General features: G+C 36.7%; 1 protein-coding gene across 1 annotated transcript in view; it reads right to left on the reverse strand.

Annotated features, from left to right (window-relative positions):
- The window catches only part of CACNA1D (calcium channel, voltage-dependent, L type, alpha 1D subunit), a 199,321-nt gene that overhangs the window by 62,370 nt on the left and 124,311 nt on the right, over nucleotides 1-12,640 (reverse strand). The window contains 7 exon segments of the mRNA XM_009880937.1: nucleotides 125-282; nucleotides 776-863; nucleotides 1,984-2,090; nucleotides 6,530-6,589; nucleotides 9,417-9,546; nucleotides 11,361-11,502; nucleotides 12,061-12,130. Of these exon segments, the coding sequence (XP_009879239.1) occupies nucleotides 125-282; nucleotides 776-863; nucleotides 1,984-2,090; nucleotides 6,530-6,589; nucleotides 9,417-9,546; nucleotides 11,361-11,502; nucleotides 12,061-12,130 (755 nt within the window).

Genomic DNA, 12,640 nt, shown 5'->3' on the forward strand with positions numbered 1-12,640 from the left:
TTCCCTACAGGTAAAACAAAAAGCAATGACAAAATGCAGAATATGCAAAATAAACAAATTTATCCCATGATTGCTTCAGAATGGGACCACCCCAGTTCCAGCACCAGGCCATCAAGAATTCAACTCAGCTTTGCTTTTCTTGATGTAGTGTAAATTTTGAGTGTGTCTACTTACCTTGAACAGCTGCACTCCAATACAAGCAAACATGAACTGCAGCAGAGTTGTAACGATCATGATATTACCAATAGTTCTAATAGCCACAAAGACACATTGAACAACATGCTGGAAAAAAAAAATAAATTAAAATTTCAATACGACTTGTTACTTAGCATCACAGAATACATACTGTAAAAGCCTATTTCATCACTTTCATATTATTTTTTAAAACTATTTTTATGTTGCCAGTATTATACCTACTACCATAATTAAACTTCTTTTCTAAATTTTTCTACAAGTCTGTTGACATAGACCCATCAAGACCAACTGACTAAAAATTACATAAGCATCATGGAAAAAACATTAAAATATTGCTGTGGCATGCTGGTTCACAGAAAGCGTTACAGTCACAATCTGCTCTCTGTGGCACTGGTGTTCCTCCACATATAAACTGTTGTAACTGTGGGCAGAATACGGTCTAACACATTTAAGAATCAGGAACTGGTTTACGTCCTTGCCCTATGAACTCCTCTATGCAGTTGTTCTTGCCCAAGAATTTTTAACCTGATGCAGGACTGAAGAATCAGGTCAACAGAAATATAACTTGAAAAATAAACACCTTAAGTCCTTTTGCTCTGTTTATTGCCCTTAGAGGCCTCAAGACTCTTAAAACTCTGAGGATCTTCACAACTGAGATAGCACTTGATCTAGGGGGGGAAAAAAGAAAAAGTTATTCTGTTACTTTTAAGGTAACTGATTTTGTTACTGAGAATAACAATCTTCTTGCAACTTCCTTATAAATGACATTTCAAAAAATTCTCAAGACATACATACAAGGTTTTTAAAAGTATTTCCTTATTGATCCTTTATTAATATTAGAAAGTAGTATCAATCTCATAAATACCATAAGAATTATTTTGATTTCCGGAGCAACGTGGGAATTAACAGCTCAGAAGCTTGTCTGACACTGTAATGCAGTTAAGTTTGGGCATGAGCAAAATAGTCCCCAAAGTATTTTTCAGTGTTGACAAGCCCTTTCAAAGAGATTGTGTAAGCCCTGTAAATCAATGAATACCTTAATTTGCAACCAGCTGGAGATGAAAAGGTCTCAGATGACTCACTTTTTTTTTTTTTAAAGTAGCTAGGACTGCATTTTGAGGAAATAATAGCAGACAGTCTTTTACAGAACATATTGTGAAACTGAAAGCTTGTGTAACAGGTATTCCAGCTCAAGCAGAATACGAAGTGGGAAGCAGTTGACTGACACCCAGCACTTGCTCTTTTCTAAGTCCCTAAGGGTTTCACAGATGATTTTAAATGAGGCACAACTGCTCAGTGAATCAATAAGCACCTTCAGACTCTTTTATTATGTTTAGCCTGATCGAAGCAAAGCAAAAGAATCTCTTCACTACTGCCTACAGTTCTGATTAAGGTACAACTTCTCTCCCCTTCAAATTCTGTCAAGTTACATATCCCAGTAGGTCAATGCTGAAAGAGCAAGCTTGTAGAACTAGATTGTAGATGTAGCAATAGCACGAAAGAGGGTATATAAACCTCCTGAAGCTTCAGGTATTACTTGCTATACAATATAGTGTCATGCTGCTCTTCCTTTTTCTCTCGGTAATAGTGGGAAGTAGTAATTTGTTTCCAACCCGTATTAGTAATGAGTTACAACACACTCCATACAAAGCACTACCTCTTGCCAGTCCTGAATACTCATACTGCACACCCACACACAAAGGGGCAACTAAAGGAGCTGAAACACTGATTTCAGTATAAAACCCCAAAGCAAAAATAAATCATTCACGTTGCAAGTACAGTACTTACTGAATACCAAATGATACCAGAGAAACACCCACGACCAGCAAATCCAGCAAATTAAAATAATTCCTGCAGAAGGACCCTTTATGAAGGAATGCTCCAAAAGCTGTCATCTAAAAACAGAATTGTTACATGTTTAGTCTATATTTCTATTTATTCAAATTCACATTTAGGCTGTTTACAAGACGCTTTCCTAGACTGTGAATGCATACAACATTATCTCACTTTCTAAAAGCAATTGAGATATAAAACAATTCCACTATGTACATTAAGTATTTCACTTAAATCAGAAACTGTGCTCAAGCAACACCAGCAAATGTATTAATCGTTTCTGAGGTCTACAAATGCTATATCTTTTGTAAGAACTGATTAGGCTGAGCTGATTACACTGAATTGATTGTTCCTTTGTTAGAAAAATTACTACAAGAACCATAAAATTTCCATGCTTACTAAACAGTAAGGTCCCGATTCTGATTCCTAATTCATACTGTCTTCAGAATTGAAGGAGCTGAAAGTGTAGTGCAAAAACCTGAGTGTCAAATCTGGTACAAATCAGCACACGGCTGTCATAAGGCAGCATTACATTACTATTTGCCTTTGGCTCACAAGAGACATGTTAAGACCATGAGTTGTATCCTGGAATAAACTGGTACGACCCATAGATTGTTTTGTGTTGTGCGTGGACAAGTGTCCCTAAGTTTTGCGGGTCTGTGAAGAATATCGAACATTGCTCTCCCTATTGGACTTTCTCTTCATTTTTTGCTTTCTGTGCCTAGATTAAGATGAAAGAAGCACACAAAGGGTATCTTGTGAAGGAACCCGCATGCATCATTTGTAGGTTTCATTAGGAGCCAGCAATAGAGACTATTAACTCTGGCTGCAGACAGAATCTGGCAGACATTCTCAGGTATCGTAAAGCTGAATTTGGCTCCTGAATCTATGAATTAGAACCTTACCATAACTGAGAGTAAGTACCAGTTTAAAAAGTGCACAGAGGAACCCAGTTAAGCCAGTCGAAGCCCAGAATCTGAACTTGAGTAGAATTTTGCATGGGTTTTTCCATAGTTATGGATTAAGACTGAAACACTGAAACTAACCTTGAAATTAAACTAAGGATACCTTTGAAAAAGACCTAGTAGTCAGTTTAGGCACATGGATTCTAATCTCTTCAGCCTTAAGGTCATCTTGAAGTACTCTCAGCTACTGATTGTTTTCCACAGGTAAGAAAACTCAGTGCCAGCCAGAGAACATCTGATATTGACTGTGAATTTTAAACTCATTACTTTCTCTTCTGTTCCTCAAGATAGAGTGAAAAGATTTTATTTCCTTTCCTCTTGCAGCAGACTATTACACTTTTCAAGATTGTTCCACAATGCAGAACAGAGCTACCAATTGTTAATGGGCATCTCCTTGTCTACTGCGTCACTACTTGTTCGCACAAATTTGCAGGCTTTTTGTGTTAAAAACCATCAGCATCAGTGAAAGCTATACATCTGCAAAGAAATGCAAACTACAAAAGATGCATTTTTCTTGAAGGCCCTTCTCTCCTTACTCTCATGTTAAACTTTCTTTAACCATGATCAAAATACTAAATATTCCTCAAAACTAGCATAAAAATCCTAAAGCTTTAACCTGTGCTGTGACATGGAGAGGCAATATAGCTATGTTATAAAATTTCCAGTAAACTCCTAGCTCTTTTCACTTACAGCCGTACAGAGTATAGCTAAGCTCATTAAAATCAGTGGGAGTTGAACAATAAAATAACCTTGAATATCAAACCTACATCTATCTACAAATACACATTTACACAGTAGTATGTTATCAGTTAGCAGCACACAAAGTGTCACATAAAGACAAAAGTAAGGATATATAGACCTGAAAATACAGGTGGAGTTCCTATCTCCCCATCTTTATATGAAGACTCATATTTCATTCTCTAGAAAACTCAGCAAAAGCATTTGAGTAAAACTCTCTATAGCAAATCATTCTATCTTTTGCACAGATCAAGACCAAAGCAAGGCCTAGAGCAGATTTGTGGTGGCGAGTGCTGTCACACAGCCTTCAGCGGAACAGACGCTCGCTGAGCCGAGCACCCGGGACACCACCAGTGTTGCTCTTTTCCTCCTGCCTGCAATTCCACACCAGTGGGGACTGGTTTAAATGGTGTGGGATTAGCACAGCTGGGGTAAGTTTAATAGCACAAGGCCCTAACCTGACCTTTGCTCTGATGTTTTCATGTTTCCCAAGAACTGCAAACAGGAAGTAAGCTGGATTTGAATGCTATGAAGGGGTTACAGAAGAGAATTCTTAAATGCTTTAAACTGATGTTGCAGCTTTTCCGTTATTCATATCCTCAGTCATATACTCGACACCATATAATTGTGGAAATCCTCATGTCGGCAAAGCAGTCAATAAAACAGAGCACATAGGGACTCTCCACATGCTGAGTTATTCTGTTTTAACGCTTGTTTTTTGGACAAGTTTCCTGGCTGCAGCTGATAATATTGCCTGTGGTTATCTTAACTTCAGTTTCATATACTTTTTGCCTGGCAATTACAGAATGCTATTGTTCCTGCAGGTCTAGTCTTGTATTTACTCCTTGCAGAACACACGCGGCTTCTGAACGACAGATACTGTGGAAAGCACAGCGCAAAACCCAGCACAGAAGACATGGAGGACTCCAGCCATAAGCAAGCAAAGCCAGTGTCTGAGACATGTTAGTAAAGCAGGCACTGTATACGTAAGTGTCTCATGTTCTGGTTGTTCATTACGTTATTTATGGTACAATTTATTTTTCTTCATAAATACATGTGAGCGTACTGCAGGGCAGAGCTTCCAGGAGAAACTGGCGTCAGGAGCATCAACATTTTTGGCTACGATATTTTGCGATGACAGATTTCAGCAGCCCAAACTCTACTGCTTCCTACCTTTCTTGAATAACTCTTGAGTTGCTCAATGTCAGAATCTTTTGCAGTTAGTAGAAATGTTGCTTTTCTTAACACATACAGTTATGCCTCTTTAAGCCATGTTTCATAATTCCTCTTTCTCCTACAGAAACACAATTGGAACTGCAGGGACTATACAACCTGCTGTTCAGAGCATGTGGATGTTTTCAGACTCTCTTCTGCCGCAGAAATGGTGGCAACATATTTTGTATGGCTTCTCAAATTCAGAGCTGGCAACTAGTTTGATCTAATGCTACAGTTCTATTCAGGGCTTTGCTCTTTCCTTTAGCTTGGCCTTTCTCCAGCAGCAAAAAAAATGGATATTTACTTGAGAATGCTATAAATATTGTAAGATTAATCAATTCTACAGCAAGCTCCTCACTGCTGACAATGAGAAATAAGGGGATAAATGTAAGTCTGGGAGAATATTTACAAGCATAAAAATAGTCTACTACTTAAAGTACAGCCTATCTTGTAAACAGCCCAAATATTGCAACAATTAGCATTAATCAAATCGCATTCTGAAGAGTATGCACAGCAATATGAGCAAAAGCTGGGAGAAGAAATTTTGTTAAGCTTAATCCTCAACTGAAAATATAAAGTTTATGTACAGATTCTTAGCGTAACAGAAATTGGCAAGTGTGTAGATCAGGTTTACTCAACCAAAAAGTCATGGTGAATATGCACAGCATGAAATTTTTAGGAATCATGTGTAAATTTCTGAAAAAATATTTCACAAATTCCCACCAAAAATTTTGATTTCTTTGTTCAGCATTTTCTTACATGTGAACCTAATTCTCAGTTATACAGCTTCTTTGCCAGAGTAAGCTTCATACAACTAAAATCTGAGTAACTCCAATGGATATTCTTGATAATCAGTACATAAACCATACATTAAAATGCCAATTTTTGACTCATGCATGGGTAATACATTTAAGCAAGCATATTTATGCCTTTCTGTGTATTTAAATGTATGCCCAAGATAAATGCAAAGTATCTTAGTGTGTAGATAGATAAATGCAAGATATCTTGCAAGTCCTATTGCAAGAAAATAGTTATCTACTATTTTAGCTCCGTGAATATAGTTCAGCAAAAGAAAAGAGAAATTACATGCTCCCTCCTTAAAAGACTGATTATCTCTTCTGGAAATGCCAGAGCAAGGAGAAGGAAAAGCTCATGCGCAGTGAATTATTTATCCCTTTTCTGACAACTGTAAGTTTAAAAAGGGTAAAAAATGAATTATTAAATTGATGTAATGATAAAAAAATCAGCTTCTTCATGCACCCAATGGTAAAAAATAACCAATCAAAACTATGAGGAACTGTCAAATAAAAAAATCCTCTGGTTTAAAAAAAGTTTAGCTTTGATCGCTTAGAGAAAAGGTGAAGAACACTTCAAGTGCCTTTTCTTGGCAGGTGACACACAAGGAAAATCCTTTTAAACAAACTTCCTTTAAAAACCTGTTACCTTCAAAATGATCTCAAATGTAAACATACTAGTGAAGACATAATCTGCATACCCTAGGATCTGGAAGGTAAACAAAAAGTTACAAACATTATTGCTAAAGCTGCTTTTGAGCTAACAAGGATCAGTTAACAATGCATTACCTTTAACAGGATTTCAACAGTAAAGATGGCTGTGAAAGCATAGTCAAAGTAACCAAGTATCTGCAAGGTATAATATGTGCCACAGTAAGAAATCCATCTATTAATCAATTTTTACAATTTAGACCACATGCACAACAACACCTGAATTAGTCTAAGTAGGTAAATGGGGAATTTAGACAATGTAGTTTAAAATTCCAGCTATAGTGCAACCACTTTTATTTACTTAAAAATTTATCAGATGTCACCATTCTTAGATATTAGATTTCATTACTAAAGAGTTAACAGGACCCAATAGGCAACACTTTCTTTCAATTCAGACTTTCCTCTATCAGCTTTCACAGGTACTTTCTTCAGCCTTTAGTAGAGATACAGAATCTTACACAAAGAATAAACAGTTTTTAGTAATAAATATTTTCTTTTTTTTTTACCAAAGCATTGCATCAAAAAATAAAGCTTCAATGGATGCTTCTAGATTACACATTCTACATACTGCTACATTATATTGTTCCTGTATAGACGAGGCTGGAGTGTTACAAAGCAAATTAATGAATAACTAAATTACTTAAAATCAGCGCTTTTTTTCTTGAACCTGGAAGGTACAGCAGTGATTTACTTCTAGAAAAGAACCCACAACTGTTGCATAGCGATATGCAAACTTTCAAAAAGAATGTGGAAGTGATATTGACCTCACTGCTGTTGACAGGAACACTGCCATATATTTCACTACAACCAAGATTTCACCTTTTCAAGGTGGCCAGATCACTAGCACCTAATTTAGTGATCGATATGCACTGCAGTAGTGTACTCGTTTAGCTTCAAGGATCCAGCAATCCAACTAGCAAACAGTTGTGCACAGAAACATATTTCTTGTGATTCAGCAACTAATAAAATGGCAAGTAGAAATACAATAAAGAGACAATGAACAAAGAAGTATTCCTATTAGATCAAAAAAAGGAAGTAATTTTTTCCCCACGTTGACTTGAAGATCACATCCTTCTGTCCCTTGCTGTGGCTGAAAAAATAGGCAAATATTAAAGCCATTTAACAAAGATTAATCAGTAAAGAATTCATTCTAGAGTTTAAAAAAATAAATATGTAAAGATATTCCAGTTTGTAAACTTTCATTCCCCTGCTGATTGAAGGAACATGATCATTTAAGGTAATAACAAGAATAGTAGACAGGTCTGGTGCATTTGTGAATATTTACAAAGAGAGCAATGCTTTCCTGAAATCACTCACACATTTTTCCTGCATCCCAAATAGGAATAATCGTTTCAGTTACCACCTCTCTCCAGTTATATTTTCCTAGTACTCCTCTAGTTACAAAACCAATTATCAGCTCTTCAAGCCATTTCTACAATAACAATTCCAGTATTGCCCACCAGCTCTCTTTTTCTTATTCATTAGTGTGATTTATTCATAAGAGTGCACTTGTCCAACTTTATAGATATGGGAAGCACACAGCTCTGCTGAATAGTACATGAAAAGTGGCTTTGTGCTTTGACCTCTTTTTACCTTTGAAGAAGTTTCAGCTTTTTGGTTTTTACTAATATTACTGAAAAAATGGTCAGAGAATGTCAACAGCCAAAAGAAGACTTTCAGAGGCTGCATCTACACTAGGAAGAACTAGAGGGATACAACCTCTACCTAGTAGGCCCGCCTTTCCTGTAAGAGGCAGAAGAGTTTCTCTAACTCCATGGCACTCTTTACAGATTGTATCTAAAACAGGAGAGGCCTGCAAGTTCTGTCAAAGTATCCCAAAAGTTCCCACAGACTATTACCAAGTTGCATCATCTCAGCTATTTCATACCTAATCTAAAGCATGCACAACTCACAATAACGTGAGAGGTTTCCTTCACCACTCATACAAGTGCAACAAGTGTAAGACAAACATTAGCGGTCATGAGAGTCGAGTTATTTTTGCTTCTCTGTCTAATAATTGTGCATTTAAGTAACAGGCAAGTCTTCCACTATATTAAGAACTTAAAATGAAGGATTCAGGAATTTTTTTAGGACACAGATGTTTACTTACTACATAAACTACACTTTTATTAAATAATAGAGACATTTCTGAAATGAGTATTCTTACAAATACTTTGTTTCTACAAGTATATCTAAAAAAGGATGCAAAAACACTTCCAAATTTTCAGGTTTGTAAATAGGCTGAAATGGCATTTGACTGTGAATCAAGGCAAGAGCTGGGCATGCTCCAATCCTCACCTTACATGCGAATTTAGAAAAAAGTGAAACTTGTTTAGTTTCTGATTTGGCCAATCAGGAATCCAAGGATCTTTGGGACCAATGTGGTGGTACTCAAACTCATTAGTGTGGCCACACTAGCTTCTTTGAAAGAAAAGGTAGTATCCTTATGAAGGTACACACTCACCAACAGAATAATACTTTGAGATCCCCAAGACCATATAATAGAGTCAACGACGGAGAAGAGAGGACAGGTCAGAGACTATACCCTATGTTATGAACAGTGATAATTTTAACTGGTACTTTTAAACCAGTGTCAAACACTGAGAGGCACTAAGAGTGATTCAGGAAATGTGCATCAGGTACCCCAGCTGAAAATTATTAAAAAATATGAAAATTATAAAGATTATGCTCAGCTTGAGCATATTTTATTCTGATATATTAACAGCCAACAAAGGAAAAAAAACATGTACATAATAAATGGTTCTAATACCTATGAACTTCCATCAATAAAGTTATTTGTCTTTGAAGATTTATGTTTTTTAAAGCAAAAAAAATACAAATGTATGTTTTGAAAAAGGAAAAGGAAAGTTTCTTTACTTGAAAATTAAAACCCGGGCACTAGTCCCAAAGGATTGTTATCCTGTGAGGATATATTTATCTTCAGACACAAAAATGAAGCGCTTACATTATTTCGAAAAGAGTGGCTGCGAATTGGATCTTCTGCTGCTAGGGAAACACTGCTCAGCATGATGAAGACAAGGATGAGATTGGTAAAGATGTGGTGATTGATGAGTCTGTGGCATCCCACTCGAATTCTGAAGAAGAGATACAAAAATATACCATGTGTGCAAATAGAATTCAGCAGATGGCTAATATACAGCATGTTTTCTATTACTCTGCCAACAACGACAGAACAGAGCAACCACCAGAAGCTAAAAACAGTGCAAATGCTGAAGTTATTGCTCTGATTTCTAAAAATGTAAATAAAGTCAAAATCCAATCCACCTGTACTGAAGATGCACTTATCAAAGGAATCTGAGACAGGATTTCCCAGCTCCTGTTGGTTTTCAATGGCTTATGAATGCCACTATAAGTTCCAGTGTTTACACCACTGTGCGCACATAGAGGACAATGTCAAAAGTACCAACGCTAGATAATAAATCATTTCAGATCCCTAGTTTGATTTGATTCTTATTAAAGCTGTTAAAAATACTCATACGGTAAGATGTGGCTTAGGCTGCAGATTTCATTGTGCTACTTAAGAGACTCAACCCAAATCAGAATTTCCTGTGAAGATTTTCTATAGAATTGTAGGACAAGTGGGTGTCGAAGATTACAGAGCTGCTAAGTTTCAGCCACATAATGTGAAGTGAAACAGTACACATGCTTAGAGTCACTGAGCCCAAAGTTATTACAAATGCTATTGAGCACCTTGCTAGAGCAGGTCCAGGATTAACTTGGCAAAAAGGCAGGATCAGGTTCATAATTGACTATCACTGAAGTTGTCTAAATTTTGCTGAAGAATCAGAAGGTTCTTGGGGAAAATTTGTTCTCCTGTTACTAAGTAGATGATTTGAGTATAGTGTATCTTAGTTAAGATAGCCATTTTGGCCTGAGAATATGTAGCATTAATTGAGGCCAAAAGCAATTTGACACGTTCAACAAATCTAATGTTTTTGCATTCAGCACACAAGTTCTTAAAATTATCAGTTTAAATAGCTCTCTTTCCAGTTCATTTGAAAATTCTGAAGTGTTAGACAACCCATGTAATGAATAAGATACAAGCTCAAAACATTGTATCTTGATCATCACGCTATCTTCTAAACTTAATTGTGATGACCTCTACCACTGAGAAGATAGTATTCTCCCATGCCAAGTAACTCTTAAGCTCCCTTCTAAGGCTGCTCATGAAATTGCTATATATAAATGTAACAGTTATGTTCAGTCTGTAGGAACTGAATTTAGTTCACTTGCTCACTTCCATCCAACCATAAGTAACGACTTTTACTGATTACTGAAGCGTGCTTTCTTCATCAGTTCAGAGCTTCAAATGCTCTGGAGTTAGACCGAGCAGTGAAAGATTCCAATTCCCCCCATAATCCAACTATTACTGTTCTTGATTTTTGAAATCATTTGTCCTTACCTTCAGTGTTTGCTTGAATCTGGGAAAATACTGTTACCCCAAGAGGAATATATACATCCTTTCTCTGTCTTTTCTGTTTTCTCTCTTATTTTCCCTTCTCTTTCCTCATCTGTGTTGGTCCACAAAGGTTCCTAGGGTTACTAGGAATCCTATCTCATGTAGAAGATGCTCAGATCTTATGTCACACCTTTTATATCCAGTGACTAACATATCAAATAACTAATATCCACTAAAGGATATTTTTCAGACATGTGCGGACTTGACAGACGATATGTACAAAATGCTATTATCTTCAACAGTCAGAAGCAAATTTATGTATATATTTATCAAGTTCTTTTCATTTACCATGTGATTCAGAAAATTTATTCCGAAAATTCTCCTGTTGAAGATACTGGAGTTCTATTCCTGACCTCACTGGAAGGAAGCCTGTTCCTTCACTACTAAACCTTGATGGACTAAACCAGTATTTTTCAAAATTGTATTTACGGATTGGTGCTGCTGAAAATGAAGAAGGCACTCCCTTCAGGGATCGGTGTTATCTTCTCCTTCATATTTAGTTCTGATATTCTACGGGGACGTGGGCCTGCTGGTACCTCTGGTTCATCCTCTTCATCTTCTTCATCTTCACCTACTTTAAATTAAACACTTTTTTACTATAAAATAAAAATTAATTAGGTTTTGTTCATAAAAATATAAAAGCATGGCTTGTATTAAAATGTATACGGCTTATAGGAAATATACATTCATAGCATGGCTTTAAAAATCTATGAATCGATATATATAACATACATATAGTTGTCATGAGCTTATATACATGTTTACATGCATATACGGGTGTGTGCGTAAGTGCCGTGACTGCACTAAGAGACTTTACTGTCCCTGACCAGCCTCATCTGGGGTCTCCATTAACACCCCCTACACATGGGCTCTGGAGCCCCAGTTAAGCTCAGCCCCTGACCTTCAGTCCACGCCTGAGCTGTGCTGTAGCGGTGCTGAGTTTGTGCAGTGGTTGAGCAAAACCAGGAAAAGATAATACTCAGCAGTTTACAGGCCCATTTATCCACTGGTAATAGAGCACACCTTCACCGACTTCAAAGAAATTGAATCAGTGCTCAGCAAGAGCAAGTTTAGGATATTTGAGCAAACAAACTTAAACGTGTTTGTCTTTAGGTTGGTATTCGCATACCTGGTACATCACAGGGTGGATAGGGATCTTTGTCCTCATCCTCTCCTTCTCCATATTCAGCAATTGTCACCTACAGCAATGAAAGGGATGCACAAGAACAATAAATATAAATATAGCTTGGAGCATAAAGTTTGACAGAAAGCAAACCAAATAAGACTCTGAAGTCGGGGAAGTGATCCCTATGCTTAGTCTGAGTTTTCTGAACTAGGGTAAACTCTGAGAACAGAGGAAAGCTGGCAGTTTAATACACATTTTTAAAAAATGATTTTTCTATAGTATCCACATTCTTCTGGCTGTGTAGATCACAATGAGTATATAACCAACAGGCTTTGGTAAAAATTACCAAGAATGTTTGAATATTCTACTAAAAGTTTATCATTCACTAATCTCTTCCATTGGATTTATCAGGCAAAGAACCTATGGGGATCCTAAAATAACATCAAAGTTTTCTAACATTAACTATTTCATGCTCTAAGAGCTTTCCTTCTCAGGATATCCTGAAACCAAAAGGTTGTTCTGGGTTAAGAGATTCTGTGAGGATAAAAAGCATCAGAACTGAGTTTTCTTCACCTGGAAAAAA

The sequence above is a fragment of the Charadrius vociferus genome, unplaced genomic scaffold (assembly GCF_000708025.1).
Source record: "Charadrius vociferus isolate BGI_N301 unplaced genomic scaffold, ASM70802v2 scaffold63, whole genome shotgun sequence".
In the NCBI taxonomy this organism is placed as follows: Eukaryota; Metazoa; Chordata; class Aves; order Charadriiformes; family Charadriidae; genus Charadrius; species Charadrius vociferus.